This window comes from Sinohyriopsis cumingii, chromosome 10 (genome assembly GCF_028554795.1).
Source record: "Sinohyriopsis cumingii isolate HCF-2022 chromosome 10, ASM2855479v2, whole genome shotgun sequence".
Lineage (NCBI taxonomy): Eukaryota > Metazoa > Mollusca > Bivalvia > Unionida > Unionidae > Sinohyriopsis > Sinohyriopsis cumingii.
Genome location: NC_142970.1, coordinates 11,354,973 through 11,376,397, shown reverse-complemented (window position 1 = coordinate 11,376,397; position 21,425 = coordinate 11,354,973). Strand labels below are relative to the sequence as shown.

At 34.4% G+C, this 21,425-nt stretch overlaps 1 protein-coding gene across 4 annotated transcripts in view; it reads left to right on the top strand.

Annotated features, from left to right (window-relative positions):
• LOC149789593 (uncharacterized) overlaps positions 1–21,425 on the top strand; it is a 119,870-nt gene that overhangs the window by 79,769 nt on the left and 18,676 nt on the right. For all 4 annotated transcript variants that reach the window (XM_089971611.1, XM_089971612.1, XM_089971614.1 and 1 more), the window contains 2 exons: positions 773–861; positions 6,779–6,809. In XM_089971611.1, the coding sequence (XP_089827737.1) occupies positions 773–861; positions 6,779–6,809 (120 nt within the window). The remainder of the gene's footprint in view (positions 1–772; positions 862–6,778; positions 6,810–21,425) is intronic.

Here is a 21,425-nt window from a genome sequence, read left to right as displayed (position 1 = left end):
CAAAATACTTTGTATACAACTGTATTTAGCTCTACCTGTCATAGCCCCGAAGACTTTGAATACAACTGTATTTAGCCCTGCCTGTCATAACCCAGAAGACTTTGTATACAACTGTATTTAGCTCTACCTGTCATAGCCCAAAAGACTTTGTATACAACTGTATTTAGCCCTACCTATCATAGCCCAGACGACTTTGTATACAACTGTATTTAGCTCTACTTATCATAGCCCACAATACTTTGTATAGAACTGTATTTAGCCCTACCTGTCATAGCCCAGAATACTTTGCATACAACTGTGTTTAGCTCTACCTGTCATAGCCCAAATACTTTGTATACAACTGTATTTAGCTCTGCCTGTCATAGCCCAAATACTTTGTATACAACTGTATTTAGCTCTACCTGTTATAGCCCAGAATAGTTTGTATACAACTGTATTTAGCTCTACCTGTCATAGCCCAGACGACTTTGTATGCAACTGTATTTAGCTCTACCTATCATAGCCCAGACGACTTTGTAAAAAAGTGTATTTACCTTTGCTGGTCATAACAGACTTATTTTTTTAATTGAAATTGTGATATAATGTTTTATCGAAAAGCAACATAAATAATATTATCATATAAAAGTTGTTATCAAATTTTCTTGTTTTCAGACTCAAACCATACATTGTTTGCTAGAATATTTAATTTGCACATACTGTAATAAATACCACGTTAATATTCAAAACGTTGGTGCTATATACCTAATTAGCTGGAGACATTTCTTTGGTGTAGGAGGTCATGACGCTTCAGAACTCCTAATGAGCGAGGAACGAAAACAACATGCGATTGAGGAGACAGCCAAACAGATAGAACAGGGATATGTAAGTACTTCATATTTTTTCAAGCATAGAACATAATTAACAATTTGTGAACTGGTAGCTCACTTCCAATATATGACACAGATCACAGTATGCACTTCAAATGTATTACAAGCATTTTGACCCCTTAATCAGCCATACAGTTTTAAATACAAATTCATACCAACATATAATTGATCTTATATGAACGTGTCGTCACTTGGTTATTCAATGTGGCTGTCTTGAAAATTGCATTACCCTTTCATCTTTCTGAAGGCATGATCATAGCCCAATCATAATTTAATCTGAAGGCTTCTTATGATTCCAGTTTGGTCCTAAAATCGAAATGACCGCTCAATTTGCTAAGTGGTTAGAGCGTCCGCCTTGAATGCGGGAGGTCACTGGTTCAAAGCCTGGTCGAGTCTTACCAAAGATTTATACAAACGGTACTGGTCGGCCTGGTGCACTGGATAGGACAGGATGCTACATGTATATTTCATCATGTTCCAGTGCTAGAGATCATTAAAATTGCCACACTGCATACATCGTAGATACATTAAATATTTTAGCAATAATACAATATGCTTGATGGACAGTATGGATGGTGGAGAACTAACATGGGAAGAGCCAGAAAGACACTGGCAAGCTTTCTCACATACCCACATTGGTGGCTCATTTTGCACATACAGAGATGTCTTATTTTGCTAATAACTCTGCTTATTATATGCTTATGTTTTTCCCCGTTAACTTTACATTGTCAGTATGGTGCAGTATTACCCGATATTGAATCCGCGCAACAATACACATATTGTAAACAAACCATGGACCCAGACGCCAGCACTTTTGATTTGTACACAAATCATGTACACTCGCGTAAGAGGCTCTTTACGTTGTGGTTGTTTGAATTTGTTTCTGAATTAACTAAAACAGATGTTTCGTAAACTGCCACATACCAGCTGCTTTTGCACATTCCGCGTTGATACAATGTTACGGATTTAGGCTAGCTACAGTATATAACAGACGCAAGATAAGGTCCTTACAAATAACATACAAGTGACAAGTCATATACTCTCTTCTTTAGCAGGTGATGAGAATGGCAAAATCAAATATACTTACAGTTTTACATCCTGAATTTCCTCAAAAAGTATTTTCTTAATTCTGCAAATCCGACGTACATGAGCCATGTCATAGGTTTTCAATCTGGATTACACATTTCGAAATCGTGCTGTAATTTCGATGATAAGTGCAATTTCATCCTCCTTACTGCACTCAAAATGAAATAAGCATTATATTCCATAGCGTCTTTTTGATAATTGCAATTGAAAGACTTCACATTTTTCCCACATTATGATTTCAAACATTCAGTGACAGAAACAGAAACTCATTTGCAGATGTAAACACGCGTCTTCCGTGCCGCTTCAATCCAATGTATGTCATGTATAATTTGCACAGATGAATCCAGTCCAAAATCACAGTTATTCGTCGAATCGAAACAAAATACCAAAATATATTCATTCCAGATCAAATGGAAAAGTTGTTGCAATGCGCATTCATTCACAATATGACTGCAAATTTCAATTTTAACTAGACACGCCAATCTTCTTTCGAAAGTTATATTGAGCGCGCGACTAAGTTCAAATTTATCTGGGCGGAGTTATGTGCGCATTAATAATGATGTTATTGTGTAATTATAAATCTGCGCTTGTGTATTTAGTTTGGAATACGCCATTGATTCATTTACGTTGTTTCTTGTAGTGTATTTTGTTTATATTATTAAATCTTTGGTAGAATAAGAAAATGATCATATAATAAAAAGGTTACTGCATTTGTATGGGAAAATATGAACTCGTTTTGTCGGATGGATCTACTGCACTCCCAAGGTCGTACAGTATTCCAGCCAAAAAAGCTCGTTCATATTTTCCCATACAAATGCAGTAACCTATAAATCTTTTGTTTGACATGTTCCTGCACAATGAATTACACCTACTGGTATCCATTAAATATCCATTAGTCCAAGCACTGTCTTGCACTTTAACACCAGATGTGCATGCAGATGACAGATATTCCCACAAATAGAGGAGCCAGAGTCCTAGATGTACGGACACTTTCCATAGATATAATATTAATAGCAAGATTAAACACTGTCCTATATTACTGTATTACCAGCTCAAAAAAATATATACATATAACTGGTGGTTTCGACATAGTACGCTAATCAGACAAGTTTAATATTGGTATATTTCAGCATAAATTACAATAAGAGTTTATTTTAATATGATACATATACAGATTCATTGTCCTCTTGAAGTCCACACTACATGTATCACAATACAATATCTCATAATGTCAGGCAAATGTAACTTTTCACCAGCTTAGTTGATAATGTGACATTTAACCCAATTGACCTTACTGTTAAGGTCGCATAAAGACTTCACAAATAAACCATACACAGTTGTGTATTTGACAGGATTTGATAACTGAGGCAAGTATGTGAAATTACTGGTATGTGAATAAAATGGAGTTAAATATTAAGGAATTAAACTTAGTTTATAGTCACTGAAACAAACTAAGGACTCCAAAGCTGAATTAAAAGCATTGTAAATTGTATCTGAAATACCTAAAGGCATTGCACACCTGTAAATATTACAAAAACAAATATCTGGGCCATTTATTAAGTACTGGACAACCAATATGGCTGCCATGGTGGCCATGTTCAACTTGTTATTCCTAGCTCTTTTGAATGGATGAATATTATTGACTTGAGGATTTCACAGGAATATTTTTTTATAATGTTTGTTTGGTTCTAATTGAAAATGGTGATGATCAGGCATTCAAATATTTATATTGCTACTCCTTAATAGAAAGTCACACTGGGTTTAGGCTAAATTAATTTCATGGTATCTAATTGGTTCTAAATAAAACTTGTGCAATTCTTGAATCTAGTATGGCTGTCCATTGGTATTATCTTAGTTTCCTGTCAATTATCTTTGGCCAGAAAACTTTGAATGACAATTGTGTTGCTTCTGTATGGCATGTTAAAACAAACACTAGTGATGGAGTTATGTGTATTATTGTTTTAAAACTATTTTCTGTTTGAAGTTGTTTTTTTGTATTATAACCGCGCTGATCTGATAACATTGGTCAGATTTTCCAGAACTTGAAGGTACTAAGGATTCGAATGACTCTAGCCATAGGGAGGTTTGACGACTCTATGGTCTTAGAACAAGTAACACAATGGAACAAATTTATTTCTCTCGAACACAAAGTGAAAATTATAAGAAAATAACTTATAGTATTGTGAATTATATATCCAAATAATCATAGAATTACATACATAAATTCTAATAATAAATGTTCTAAATAAACTTTAGTGCACATCCAAACCAAATCCAACGCTGAAAGTTTTCATGTGTCGTTAGTGGCTACTAGCGTGTTGATGTATCAACAGTCTTTTGTTGGATCACAATAATACAGTACTATACATAAATCTTTCTTTGAAATATCACTGTAAATCAGTCTATGTTTCCAAGATAGTTATCAGACCATTTTATATTTCCAGAGAAGTATTAATTTGAGAAAATTAATTTCAGTTCAAATGAAATACTGGTAACAAGAATCTCCTAGACCTTAAAGCATGAATAAATAATTACTAGAGAAACAAGATTGTAATGTCCTCAACTAGCATGTTCTAACAACAAATATTACCTAATGGAAAGGTTGCTTCTAGAAAGTTCACAATGTTTACAAAATAAAATGTTAGTTATAAAAAAATATATATTAACAAAATTATAGTACAAGATGTGTACTCTGTCAGGTAGGATAGGTTTATTTAAAATCAAATTTCAATGTCCTAAACCTAGGCCCAAATATATATGTTTTCGTTTAATAATGATCCTAATTGTAAAACCATACACAGAGAAAATGTTCTTGCTATGTATTAGTTGTTTACAGAATAAATAATAATCAATAAATCAAGCTAAATAGAAAATAAATATGACTTTGGACACGGTTAAGTCCAACATAGAATGTTACATTACAATATCATATAATGAAATTAAAAATACAATGGACTAACAAACAAATATACATAACAGATAACAAAGAAGAAAAAACAGGGTAGATGTATTCAATATATTATCATATTTACTCTTTAGAACTTGTAAATATATCAAGTAATTAATTGTAATGTTTATTAAGTTCTTGTAAATTTGGTAGAAAGACTCCTACTCAGGCTTACATTTAGTTTGTTGTATAACAAGTGTTTCCTGTGTCACTGAGCTCAATGGCTGACTATTATCAGCTAGGCACAATTTCATATTTCTTGTGTTGTGATGAAGATATGGAAGACATATAATGTGAACAATAGCAGGATGCAGAATATTTTCAGCTTGGCATTTGGTAATTCTGCAGTAGGAAAAATTTAGATTTTGCCGCGATGGAAATGTACCTTATTTGGGTAATCTAGCACGGCATAGGTACGGTGCCTCTTATACGTTCTTCCCACAATTTCAAAGAATCAGGAAAAATAGGCTGGGCAATTAAACGTTTCAGTTCGTTGACCTCTCCATAATTGTTATTGAATGTGAGATCCACGTTTTTTTCCTACAGTATATACTCGATAAATAGCCTATTCTGATGAGTTGGCATGGTCTCCATCTCTGTAATGACAGTTGCGTCCAGCAAACATTGTCTAAATCCTCCGCTTTATTCAGGTCCCTAATAAAGGAGTGCAGCTAGTAAAGTTTACATTCATGTGGGAACGTACAAGATAGTTGTGACTAACATTATAGAACAGTTACATGGCATCATAAGAATTCCATCCGCTCCAGCTGAAGATTGCTTCTTTCCTCCTTTATGAATTATTTTCTTCATATATCTAACTGCTGCAGGGTCGAGTTCGGAAATAGACAGTCGAGAGTTATGAGAGTGTTTAATCTAATGAAGACAACAGTGAAAATTGGTTGCTCATTTTTCCAAAATGTTTTGAAGTATTAGACAGGGTCTGTAACATTGGGACAATGTCTTCCATTATCCTAAATAATGGTTGCGTTTGATATCAAGAGTTCAGCTTGTTCTGTAAATGCATCATCAAACATAATGGAGCAAAACATAAACTCTGACCCCTTATAGTGGCTTCGTCATAACGTCCCCATAGTTCCATATGGTAGCAACATCTTGCAATAGGCCCAGAGGTTTGATACATCTGATGATCTTTGAAGGCCAATAAGATAACACACCTGTCATCTTTGGCATATTTTTTTTCATCACCGGCACAAAGTTCAATGATACGATTGAAGCACTGCAGATATATAAAGATGCCACCTCTACATTGTTTGTATTTTCTTTCACCAGTTTATTAATTCGGTGATGAAAGGGCAAGGTCGCTGTTCCTGCAGGAGACATACTGGCTTCTGTACAATATCAATAGTTCCACATGGCATACTTTTGATGGACTATTGTAGATGGCTTGCACTTTGGGCAAGGAAAATAAACCTATGCATTTGGGAGTTAAGAGGTCAGAGGTCAAAGATACTGTCACTGAACCGAGAACTCTATTTCTGTGCAAAACATTGTTTTCTACTAAAAGGATTGTTAAATGCAGGGCAGGCATAAAATGTACCATTCATAATACTAATGTGTCACTGAATGACGCTTCAAATATTAGAAAGCCCGGTACGAGCGTAAACTCCCCATTAAGCAACCTTTTTATTATGAGGGGACCCTTACTAAGGTTATGCTAGGGTCGGGGCAATAATTTATTGCTATGCTACTACACCTCGATCACAATTCCTCGGACTTGGTAAAGCCAATAATGTGCTCAGTATCCTGTTAAAACCCAGAAAATCAAATTTTCAAAAATCATCAAGTACAGACTTTATATATACATATAAACTCATGTCCAATTCAACGTGTCTCTAATGATACTCTTCCTGTGTTTCAGGAAGGCCAGGGCGAAGATCGGGGAGATACTGGTAAGTAAGCGAAAGTGTAATATGTTGCAGTATCCATAGCAGCAGTCGGGATTATTTTCCATTACTGTATTGGTTAGGTCATTTTTACTATTATAAACGAAAAACGAATCGTCATTCAGTTTATTACAGTTCCTAATGCCTTTAATATGTAAAAAAAAAAGCAGCATGATAAACATAAACCAGGGATTAAGTGTGATAGATAAGGAACTTGAAAGAGTGCTCTACATTGTGCGAATGTTAAGGGACAAAATTATTTTGATACGATATTGAAACACATCAAAGAACAGATGTAAACGAAAATCAGTATCTTGAACGCACCCCCTTTGACTAGTGACCAACCGCTTTGTACATCCAAAATCCCTTGACACTGACAAGCTTGTGTTCAAAAGTACCCCTGAAGAAATGGCCACTTCTCTAATGTGACCAGCCGCCAGCATATTAGTACAAAAACATAACAGGTATCCCTCATGAGAGTCAACATAAAGACTCAGTTTTAATCGATATAAAGAGGTAAGTAATCCCTTTAGCTTTATTGCCATATCATCGTCAGATGTACGGCTTAGTCATTGTGATAATTGCTGACGATTCTTGTCAAGAGTATGGAGGGTCGCTTGTCAGCGTAAAAATGTCAGATAGCCTATATTGCTTCCCTTAGTGAGATATCGAGCTTTGTTGACTGTGATAATTAGTGGATCTTATTACCTTCGTAAATATGGTATCATAGCCTTTATTGCTTCTCTCACTTAGTGAAAAGAAGTGTAAACACAGTAGGATACCAGACTATGACCAATGAACCTCGGCACTAGATCACTTCCTTTTAAACGCAGGACAGTCTTGTTTAAATGATAGAGAAATCGTTTTCATAGTGATATAGTTGGTAACATAGCAAATTGTTTTCATAATGGTATAGTTGGTAGCATAGCAAATACTTTTCATAGTGGTTTAGTTGGTAACAGGAAATCGTTTTCATAGTGGTTACAGTTGGCAACAGCAAATCTTTTTCATAATGCTATAATTGGGAACATAGCAAATCGTTTTCATAGTGGCTTAGTTGGGAACAGCAAATCGTTTTGATAGTGGTTATAGTTTATAACAAATAAATCGTTTTCATAGTGGTATACTTGGTAACATTGCAAAACGTTTTCATGGTGGTATAGTTGGTAACATAGCAAATCGTTTCCCTAGTGGTATAGTTGGTTACATTGCAAATAGAATTAATAGTGGTATAGTTGGTAACATAGCAAATCTTTTTCATAGTGGTATAGTTGGTAACATAGAAAATAGTTTTCATATTGGTTATAGTTGGTAACATGGCAAATCGTTTCCATAGTGATTATAGTTGGTAACATAGCAACTCGTTTTCATAGTGGGTGGTATAGTTGGTAACATAGCAAATCGTTTTCATGGTGGTACAGTTGGTTACATAGCAAATCGTTATCATAGTGCTATAGTTGATCACATAGGAAATCGTTTTCATAGTGGTATAGTTGGTTACATAGGAAATCGTTTTCGTAGTGGTATAATTGGTAACATAGCAAATCCTTTTCATAGTGGTATAGTTGGTAACATAGCAGATCATTTTCATAGTGGTATAGATGGTAACAGAGCAATAAGTTATTATAGTGGTATAGTTGATAGAAAATTTAAAATACGTCGGCGGACTTCAAACTCCGATCTGGTATTCAACATTACCAATACAGAAAATAACAGATCCGCCATTATGTGGTCGTGAAGTAATTGCTGCACTCGACGCCGAATCTGCATCAACAATACCACCTCATTAAGTCGTGCACGAGTATACAAGTAGACGCGTCGTTTTAAACAGATCTCAAAGTATAATGGTTGATATTTACGGAAGATCTCCAACCAGTGCAATCACTGAAGGCAAGAAAAAGGATGAGATTGATTAGTCGAATTGCGCTACCAGAGATGGTCTCGCTGATCTTATGAACCTCTCCGGATTTGACCGGGATGAAGTTGTTATTTTTCAGGGTAAATAATGTGTTTTAAAGACGATTAATATTAAATGGGCCCAAATAGTTCGTAGAGTTCTCGGTGCTACCACAGGTAACATTCCAGTATCTATTGGCAGCGGTAGAATCAGATATTCAAATGTATCAATCGCATCTACCAGAAATGAAATTATAAAACGTTTTGATGATCGTTTACGATCCACCGGTGATACGATCACAGGTGAATTCAACATGAGTGGTAATTCTAATACCGCTTCAAAAGAACCAAAATCCGATAAAGATGCCGTAACAAAAAAGTGAAGATAATAATTATATTATAGTAGATACCAATTTATCCACGCTGCGAGCTGAGTATAACGTTCACGTAAATATTTTTTCAAATCTTCGTAGAAACTCTCAAAAAGTCAACAAAATCGCATATGATTTCTTTGGAAGACCATTGGTTGTTAACGTAAAACTCTCTGAAACACAAAACTCGGCGATATTAAAACAGCTATATCAGAAATTGAAACGATTAATAAACGATTAGGTGTTATCAGAGATTCTAAATCATTTTTAGAGCTAATTACGATTAGCGCAAAGTAATATCGATGGTTTTAGAAGAAGCAAAAACTAGAAGGTGTCATCAGTGGAATCCCTGATATTGTTAAACAGTTAATCTAATTAAAATTCCTCACAAACAGATCATCAACGTGGTATTCACAGTGTCATCAGGATTAAAAACATGGTCACAGCAAAATAACATTATCAAACATACCGCGGAAGTCTATGGTGTATATAGACTGTCCGTGTTCAGCGGTGCAAAGTTTAGTATATTTACAACGTATCTTTAGCGTCATTCAACCGATAATTTTTCTAGAACCGTGTCTATTGTGTTAAATAAAGGGAAAGAAGAAACATTTATGCTGGAACCATCTGATACAAAATTAACGGCAGTGCCTGACTTGTGGTGTCTGGAAACACCTCAATTAATTACTTAGTAATTAAATTATAATGAACCTTCCAATTAACGTTCAACGTTTTTGATATAATCAAGCATGCAAGTGGCAATCCAAACTAAAAGATATCGTTTACGAATATACAGTAAAAGTATAAAAAAATATCGCAATACGTGTAGATGCTGTTGACATAATTGTGTATTCTGTGTCTGCCGCTATTGTTGCAACAGGAGTATTGTTATCAATAACAGTTGTAACACGGTGTTTCAGCTGCAACAGCAATTGCCGGTGTTCTTCGCATAAAATATATAAGTTCACAAATACAAAATTACATGGATATATAATAAAATTACACACAGCGACGCTAGCATACCCCAAATTATCCTCGTTGATATCATCAAACCGCAGTGATGGAAAAATATCAGATTTTGAGTTCACAGAAATGACTATGATTTACAAGGACGTATTGACTGTGATAGAATCTACGCCTAATTTAGAAAATAGGGATTTAGAAAATAATTATAATAATAATGTCTTCATCGCAAGAACTGTTGCAACAGCTCGTGGTTGATACAACTCCATCAAAAATAACGATGATATCAGCAAGGTAGACCAATCCTGAGTTCAGCATCAACTTTCCAATTGCAATTACAGTTAAAGAAATTGCACTTGCACGATTATGAGTAGATCCTAATTGGCCAAATATTAGATCAAATTCATTTGGCAGATTGCAAGCAAATAATTCTCTGGTATTTCGTATGAAAATAAGCAAGATGGAACTCTTGATTGGCAAGTTATTATTTCTACAGGTAGTTATGAAATTGAACAAATAAATGATGAATTTCAGCGCAGAATTAAATATATTACTGAAAGTGAATATATGATAGCTATCACTATTCACGAACCAACGTTATCATCAGTGATATAAATAAATTCGCTAGATTCTGGGGTAGATATAAATCTATCGTCGATTAAATCCGTATTATGATGACCAGAGGTTCCACCTGTTTATCAAGGACCACCAAAACCGAAACGAGATGATTTTTCCACTAACGAAATAAACTATATAAAACTCCCAGAATATCGAAATAGTTATCCATAGCGTTACAGGGATAAATAAATTTTTTCTGGTGGTAAAATATTTCCTGTAAACACCAATATCAATAACTGATTATGATCTCAAAACTTCCGCTGATATTTTTATGAACATTAGTTTAAAACATTAGCTGATAAAATTAAAAATGAACATTTTATCTATACCAACGAAATTAAAACAGTTATTTAAAAATTATATTCTGGAGTATCATAATAACGATTTAACAAGACAAATTATTGAAACAATACAACATTCAAATCAAATTGTATCAAATCTTCAGTATGCTAATCAAACTATTTTTGAGGTAATAAATGCTAGTACTTATGTTATAGGAAACAAAACAAAAAACAGAAAAGGTACTAGGCGACTATTTGCTAATCATTATAAAATAGCTGAAGCAGATTTAATAAATATTTTACTGCCAGGATTTCAAACCGACGAAGTAAGAAATCAGTCACTAATATTATCTCTGAAAACGTTCCTAAAATTATTGATTGATGGAGAAAAATAGCCCCTTCTCTAGGTTTTCTCAGGTATAACAATGATCCATACGGTTAAAATCGTCATATTTCCCCAGCAATTGTAAATATAACATCAACTATTGCAGTACATCTTGTATGTGATGTAATTTATGGCAGCTATCGATTAGATCTTGAAGAATCTAGTCAGGCCCAGCAAGGATATATTCTATATACATTTAGCCTCAAGTTCCTCCTGCATATTTGTTTGTACAAGAACCCATTATTCCGGTTTATATAAGATGTCATAATCCGTTATTATCAAGGATACATTTCAAACTTACTGACCAATCCGGAAACGTTCTTGATTTGAGAAAAGAGATTTTGAATATAAATATATAAGTAAAGTCTTAACGATTCTAATCATAAGGATCTTTTCGTTTTACAAATTGATTATTTAATCAAAAGGGTATTATATAATGTAATAACACGTGAGAGTTTTTATATACAACAAAGATCTACCTGAATGTACCGTTAGAACAATGCTGACATGATCCCCATAAAGGCAAAACAATTTATTGTTCATATTATTATTGATTAATACGGCGATGAAGAATTTTGGTTAACGGAGGAGCAGTTCGATGAAATGCAGCTAGAACATATTATTACGATCACGTGTGATAGAGATCAAATTCTGAGTTATGCACATTCGTCTATTGAATTTGATCGGCTTAAAAATATCGTATTCAGAATAAATGCTATTATCAGAATAAAAATAAAAGTTTTTCGCTGATTGTCGAATTTGGTGTGGTAAATGATACTTAAAATAATAAAGATCAGTTAGATTTTATTATTTGAATGGGTAAGTTATACACAAAATATTGAAAATCTGTCAGATTTTATAATTTGGTGGGGTAAATAATACTCAGAATAACGAAAATCCTACTGCAAACAGAAAATTACATAATAAATATCATTATCAGAATAAGCATCAGTACCAGAATAAATATCTAGATCAGAAGAAATATTATCAATATTTTTTATCATTAAAATCTGATTTAGAATAAAACAGTTTCATCAAATTGATGGGCATATTACCTATAACATTTCATATTATCATACAATTCCATCAAATTGATGGGTATATTACCCATAATTTTGCAGATTATCAAGCAATTTTATTAATTTGATGTGGTAAATGCTACTAAAATAATAAAAATGTCATCGAAAAAATTATGCAATAATAATTTCTTAAACAAATCTTATATACTTGTAACAATTTTTATTGTTTTGGTGTTTTCGTTAATTTCGTGGGATAAATTTAATAAAATAATGATCATTGGACTGATTTCATAACTTGATAGGGTAAATGGTGCTAAAATAATGAAAATCAGTTAGATTTCATAAATTGATGGGATAAATAGTACTAAAGGAACGAAAATCCTACTGAAAAAGTAAATTATGTAATAATAATTACATAATAAATATTATAATCTGAACAAATATCATTATCTTATTCTTCACTGATTTTATAATTTGATGGGGTAAAATTGTACTAACGTAATGAAAATCAGTCAGATTTTATAATTTGGTCTGGTAAACGTAACAAAAATGATGACAATATGACTGATTTTCATTACTGATGGGGTAAAATGACTACTAAAATAATGAAAATCCTACTGAAAAATGAAAATTACATAATAAATATTATAATCTGAGTAAACATTATTATCAGAATAAGTATAATATGGATCATCATTATTATATTATTCTTCATTGATTTCATAATTTCATGGGGTAAATATTTTTAAAATAATGAAAACCAGTTAGATTATATAATTTGATAGGGTAAATGGTACTTAAAATATTAAAAATCCTACTGAAAACAGAACAATACATTATACTAATAATTCTTGACAGAACAATCAAGGCCAAATATTATAATCTGAATAAATATTCACTTTCACAATCACTAGCCAGGGCAGGGACCCCTGTTGCCATAACTTTCGTTTTCATCAGTCTCACTACTTTCACTTTCATAATCCCCTGTAGTGACGTTGTTACTAAAGTCACTGACAGCACTTTCACTTTCACTAACGAGAGTGTTTTCGTTTTCACGATCTGACATAATCTGTCTTAATTTTCTCACACGTATATTGATAATCCTTTCTCTTTCGTATTCGTGAGATAATTCTGATAAAATGTTTCCAATCGCGCGTGAAAGTTAGACGAAGTTTTCAATTTCTATATATCTTTGAAAGTAGCCAAAGACTGTAACATATACTGCTGAATGAGCTTTATAAACATAAACTATGCTGGTAGCGTATATCTATACTCGAATTTTCGTCTTTGTAAAGATTCAAAATCACAAAGAAAAATTGTCAGGAGCAAGTTGAATTTGTATACCGTCATGTTTTAATTTTTTAATTGCAGAAATAATAACATTAATTATTTCAAAATTCATTATATAATAAATATCTATTTAAAATAAAATTATTTATATCATTGTATTAAGCTACTTACAGCGTATATGCAATCTTAAATCTAAGGACACACAACATACAACTTAATTATATGGACTGCACAACATACAATCTTCTCTAACTTAATTCTAATGACGGCACAATACATATATGGAGCCTTCTCTACATTCAACAGTCTGCACACACACCCATTAATCAACCCGGGAGAGTGCAAAAGAGCACCCACCACTGGGTGACATGGTGGGAAGGAGTACAATTTCATTTGAAGTTCGAGTTTGTCGTGGACCACAGCTTTTGTCATGAAACATTGCGATTATGGCCCTGCCATCGACAAATTTGTCAAGCATGTGATTAGAACGCCAGACATAGAGTATGAGATTCCAACACGCTAGCACTGCGCCACGGACCCACTGAAATACGTTTCGGAAATTATTATAGCGTTACCTATCCCGGATTACTACAAATAATCATTATAATGAGTAGCTGCAGCGTGGATTTATTTCGATTAACAGAACACACTGTAAAATTAATAGCACATCATATTAATGTTTCTGACCAAGTTAAGGTTAAAATACATGTATTTCTGTATAGCAAAGAGATATACTGCATTACACAAGTGGGCGATTAATTTTCTGGCTTTTTTAATTTATCGGAGACGAAACTAGAAGGTATAAATATCCTTTCACTAATTTGAACTATTACAAATTTATATTACTTCACTGATACAAATTATGACACACCTGGTTAAATTATTGTATTTAATTAGTTACGATGACACAAATAATACAAAAATTCATCACGCTAGTTAGTCTTCTAGGAACAAGCGGTAGAAATGCGTTATTAATGTACTGGAGAAAGATTTATTTGACAGAGTTATCTACTTTCACGGTACTGAAATGTCATGATTTGTTTATATTTTTTCGAACATGCATGTCTGGTAATATTATATGTGACATATGGCGCTTGATTCAGGATTCACCAAATAAAGTTCAGCGTGAAATAATGCGTGACATAATGTCAGAAACTTCTACAAACAATATTTGGAATATATGGAGACCAGATGATTTCATAGTTGCAAGTAGGAAGATAGGTAGTAATACACTTCAACAACAATTATTTTTGTTACATACAGAAAAATGTTAAAATCTACCCATACCATTGCGTTATTGCTCAGCAGATACCCGATGGCAAAATATAGACGTTGATGTATTAGGATCGTCAGAGAAACACAATCTTGTATGAAATGATATTGTTCAGGTTCCTGTCAATCTTGCTGAGAGCGCATTAGCTATGGAAAACACTGCATGGAAGCTAGGATACTCAATGACGATTCATTCATCTCAAGGATTAACTAATTCCGACACAGTTGTTTTGATTGCTGATCGTATCGAATGGTCAAACTTATTTAATCTCACAGTGTCTCGAGTTAGAAGAATATCTCAGCTGCGGTAGGTTATCATGGTCTTCACAAAACATAATAATCAAACTCAGGAAATTAACGATGATATAGTAAGAAACAAATTAGTAATAACAATGTGACCAAAAAACAAATAAAAAAAATAAACGTAACTTTGTCCTTGACGCTGAATTTATCATGACACTGAAACAACAACAAAATAATCATTGTGTGAGCTGTAACACAGTAATATTGTGACAGTATTCAAATAATAATCCAAGACAATTTACCGTAGATAGAATTAATAGTAGTCTTGGTCACACGTGAAAAGATGATGCTGACCTACCTCGAATGTAATCGACCTCGAGGTGCTAGCTCATAAATGTGAACGCGGTGGTAATTGTGGTCTCCATGAATTACTTGTACTTGTTCGCGTACAAATTCACGTTGAGGAGAAGTAGAATCTATTCTGTAAATTGCAGGTCTACCACACTGGAAATATTATGAATCGTCACACTCCAAATAGGATCAGTCGCTCTTTTTGAACAACCTTCAAGTTCGCCAGGTTCATATAAATAACTTACGGTCACATTACCTAGTACTAGTTGTTTTGAAAAGTCATGTCGGTGAAATGGTATATTTTTCAGTGATTGCATTAATGGGTTTCATAAAAATTGCATGAGTAATCGCATTATTTAATGCAGGTATCACACTTGGTTGTCTTGCAACCAATTCACGAGATATATATTTTAGAATTATTTTCTTTGAATATTGATATCCAAATAACCGCTCAGCAAGTACAGTATTAGATTAAATTGCTCAACATTTGCCTGATCAAGACGAATTGTGGTATGTCCTCGTCTGATTTTAACTTTATGTTTTTTCATCAAAGATGATACTGCACCAAAAAATCCCTTGCCAGGATCAGCCTCTTGCAACTGTGCCATCGCAAGGGTTCTGGTTGATAAATTCGTTCAAAAGCGGATGCAACTTCAGCTGCTGCTGTAATTGATAGTGTTTCTGCTTCTTCATACCTACTTGCAACTTCAACGACAGTTAACGCGTATTTGCATGTACGTGATTGACGTCTAACAATTTTGATAGTATCGTGTGGTAAAAGAAAAATATCTGCTTGATGAATTTCATTATGAGCGCTGACATCAAAATGTGCGTATCTGTTTTTTAGGTGGTGATGGATACATTTGCCATATTGCCTGTCATGCAAACCATTTTGCAGCAACAGAACGTGTGACATTTGCTGCATCAGCAAGTTTACTAATAGTGCTCAGCTCTTCCAATATTCTCTTGGGTTATGATAAAGCGATTCCATTATTTTATAATACTCGGTTCATTAATTACCGGCTCCTAATACAAGTTTACCTTTCATCGCAGATCATACCATCCAATTAGCTAATGGTTCGCTGAGAGATTTATTTTTATGGAATTTAATGAGTGAATCAACTTCACATCTGCAATATGTCGTTGTTGCAAATCTTTACGTTTATACACTACATCATGAACATGACACGCTTGATCAATATAATTAATTGGATACTCTCCAGGTCTTGGTTGATCTTGCTCGTCAAGTTGGATATCAAGCCGGGTTACAGGACCACACTAATTATGTCCCAGAATGTGTTTTTTCTCTAGAATACTTAGCCCATGGAATTCCTGGTAATTTTCCCAATTATCAGCGATATCACCACCTGTTTTCATTGACTTGTGAAGGGAGATAGATTTATATATTTTTGTACCACATTTCACACACGTGCCTGTAACCTCACGCTTTTTATTTATTTTTTGTTATTAATGTTGTTAATCCACTTGTGGAAATGGAATCTCTACATCTAACACAATAAAAATCCATATTTATTACACTTTTTTAACATGGATGTCATTGATTTGTAAACGACACAAAAGCAAGAGCCAGTAAAACATCATCCAGATCTGCCGAATTATATCAGAGCAATTATCATAGGTCCATCTCGGTCTGGAAAGACACAATTGTTGTTCAATCTAATACTTAATACTCAAGTTGGATAAGTTATGATTGGTTGCACCATCCGTAGATGATCAGAGATGCTACGATGTGCTTGAATAATTTAATGAAAACGCAAAATTGTTGAATGAAACGGTAATGATATTAATGATTTTATCACCGATATTGACGAAGCCCCATCAGTAGACGACCTCTATGGATTTATTAATAATCTAATTGCATATCATGATATAATGCTGGACACATACTTAGTAATGAAAAATACAAATAAATTACTTTACAAAATACAAAGTCATGGAGTGAAAGGTTCACAGTGATTTCAAGATGAAAAGATGGATATAGTTTACTCATCTAATAAACAATGTCGAATTTTACTCATGCAGTAAAATGAATTCACTTAGATAGTGAAATTATGCAAACAAAAAGGGACAGATACACAAACCATCTTTACAGTCCCGAAAGATACAATCGGTTGTACGAACCCTAAAATTAGCCAACGGCTTAAATATTATATGTAAGGAGACTAGCTAATGATTCTCTGAAAGATCAGCACAAAACTTACTAAGCAACAGGTTCAGATGTAAAGCTAACCATGCTCGATAAGAATCCAACTGTACTAAACATTTCTTAATAATGTAGCCTTATATTACAAATACGAATCCCTTGCTAAGTCGCAAACAATAATATAAATATGTGCTTATACTGCGTAAACCAAAGCTACATAGCAAACACGCAAATATAAACGTGGTAGCACAATAGTTATATCTTATACACAAGAAATTAATACATTTTCATACCTCTACAGCTGACCATGTGCAAGTCCTTAAAGTAGACCGCTGACTGACAAGACTATCCGTAATGTAACGAGTTTTACCTACGGTGATCTATTTATACACAGATATCGTCTGTGCACTGAAGGCATTCACTTTTTCCCATCGAAAGCATTTCGCACGTGCGGCATGGGATGAACAGAACTCACTATTTCGAAATACAACACAATATACATAAATCACCCTCGGGTATTGTTGTACACAAAAAAACTAAACCCAAGTACACTCAGCGATATACACAAACACTTAAAGTGATCAGAGATAACTGTAATATTTTAGCTATATTTAATGGAGTCGATACACATACTCTGCTAAATATTAATGAGACTTAGTGTTCAGAGGATATGGATATCATTAACTTCAAACGCTTGTTTTCAGAAGTTCAACCTACCCCACACGGATTTTTCACGATAAATGTACATGATCCTCGATAGCGATATCGTGTAGGTTTTGATAAAATATTTGATTGAGAGATTAATATAATAAAGGTTTGATTACTCACACATTACAGCAGCAGTGAGGGTGTGACCACAAATGAGTGTCAGGATGCGTAAACAAAACATTAATACATTTTTTGAACAAAACGAACGACACAGATAAAATAAGAAAGTGAGATAACCCAATTAGAGAAACTCTGTTTTGGTTAGAGGCTTCGGTTTGAAGTTATTGACCTTATATTTTTCAGTTTTGTAAGAAGCTTTATTTTCCGCAAATGGACTTTCCAGCAAGTGGTCTGTTCACCCTCCTTGCTATTTCTTTGCTGGCAACGCGGATCTGTTCGCGAGTATTATCGCTTATAAAATGAAATCAAGTTGGTATTGCTCGCCGATGTCAATCGAGCGCTCACTTCGTAGCGGTATATGAATAGCATCTCATCGGGATGCGCACAAACAACCCAAACATAAAAAGGGTCCCACATAGCTATATCATGTATCTTGACGGTAATCTGTATTGTGGGCAGTAGTGCAATCATTACCTCTTGGTCAGTTTCTGCAGATTGATCCCATACACGTTCACATGCAAAGACACAGTCGAACAGCAACATAGACCAGGGATATTTCTTTAAAGTTGAACTAGAATTCCCTGATCAACCTCAATGCGTTCATAATGATTATCCATGAGAGCAAGAAGCTTTTACGGTGCCAGGTGAGAGGTTGTCACCTTATTGGTGGATAATCATTGATCAATCAGGATGTAAATGCTTGTTTAAACTCGCAGCAGCAAAACAACTGCATAGTGCACACACAAATCTGCATTTGTACTTGTGATTGGAAATGCCTGTAAGTAAAGGCCATCAAGAACGTGGAATATGTCGAGGCGCGTGGATGACTCATTACATTCATACGAATATCGATTCCAGGAAGGTGGACTCCAATGAATTATAAAATATTTCTTTTAACTCCAGGACAAGTCCTCATTTGGTAAGACGTAGACTTTAAAATGCGGTTCTGAACTGATATTGTATGTGATAATGATTAAGATAGGCTTCACGAGTTTATTACTGATACGGCATTCGAGACCCGAAAGATTTTTAGTGGGCTTGTTGATGGTTGTGGTAAAAAGGTAAACTCAAGTTTCCAGAAAAAAAAGTTTTGGCTCTTCAATACCTCATGTGTAGAGAATGCTCATGTATGCATTTAATTACGACAAGATCATATCGTTTTACGAAGATCTTGTCGTGTCAAGACGCTTCTTACTAACACCTACTCGCTGCTGATGCATGTAACCAGCGATGTCGCTTAATGAGATACCGCATCAAACACCCTCAAGATTTTTAGAAAGAACACCAGTGGTTTAATACAACAGTAATACATTTGTTGGCAAATTGAAAGATATACACAGGTAAACCAACCGACGCACACGAGGGATTTAGACCTAAAATGTACTTGAATATGGTTGGACCTTGAGTATTAGCACTCCTGAGAGGTCTAACATCAAGTTCAATTGATTGATCCAAAAAGAGCATTAAAAAGACCAAAAATATTCAATGTATAATTGAGCAAAAGGTGCTCAGGCATGATATATATGTGTAACTCCATCTGAAGCGACATGAATTCAGACACTGTAAATCTAATCCGATCCAAGAAACATCGGATGTATACCAATGCGCCGGCACGAGTTAACCACCACTTGATACTAAGAAAAGGATATCACCCAGTGGCATCGCTACGTATACTTCAGCTCATCATGTGATTGTGAATTGCAAAGCGATTCATTGATTCACTGATGAATTCAATTAGATCTTGATAGTAAATATGCATTGGCTAGAAGGATTTGCATTCGCTCTCGCTGCTTGTCTTGGAGAATCTATCCGTTCCGAGATAGAAAAGACATCGATTAACATTATAGGATCAGTTGCACGACATTAACTACCTTATAATTCACATGTTTCTAAATATCAAATAACATTATTTCCTGATAATTCCAACGGTGACGGTTGTTAAATTGTGTACTGAGTAACTGTGACTGTCTTTTATTGAATTGCATTGGTTGATTTTATTTTTAATCTGATTAAATGGGTGGTGTCATTATTCAATAACTAATGGAAGTAATGGTACCAATCCTTGTGATTAATCTTGAATATACGACCACTTCGGGTCCACGATCGGGCACTCGATGGTCTAGTCCTTTGCATCTGAGACCTCATTAATAATTCATGCGTATTGATTTCCGAATAATAGTTAGCCAAGCATGCAATTATAATATTCTACAATGGCTTATAAAGTGTATATTAACATGCCCAACACGAACTTACACGTGATGTATTTTTTCAACAGTGCAGCAACAGATCCTTTAATTTCTGTACATGGATCATTTTGTAATAATTGAACTTATGTTAGTGGCCGCCATGCATACAGTAAATACGTTCAGGGGTATCAGCGACACCTGCTGCATCTTTTTGCATCAGTGGCTTTGAACATTTTAATCTGTTTGCAGCATCGAAGATGGTTAGCGCATATTTGTACGTGCTGAAGCGGCTTTATCGTTCACGATCCTTTCGATCATCTGGAATAAAAAAGAGATCCAACTAATGCATGTCATTTGTTATTTCATTATCTAACCAATCACCATGAAGTTTTCATTGGCACGGGTGGTATATTTTTCACAGCGCTTGTTAGGCCAACCATGCTCGAACAGCCCTATTGTTGACCATTTCCTGCACTTGCCAGTTTTTCAATGGAAACTTCACCTCTTCAATACCTACGAGGACTGTAATATAGTTTGGTCAAAAGCTGCTTGTTTGTTGTTGCATCAGTTTTCATTCCGTGCAATCTTCTACTTTATACGGCCTTTGATGATCCATCTATCAATTCATTCTCCGACGCCTGGTCACACAGAAGCATTTAGGTTATGTGACATGCATGAATAAAATGGTGTGTTTCTAAACACCACCGGGTCCGAGAAGGGGTGGTGTGGTGGAGTATTCAAAATCGTGCTTTTCG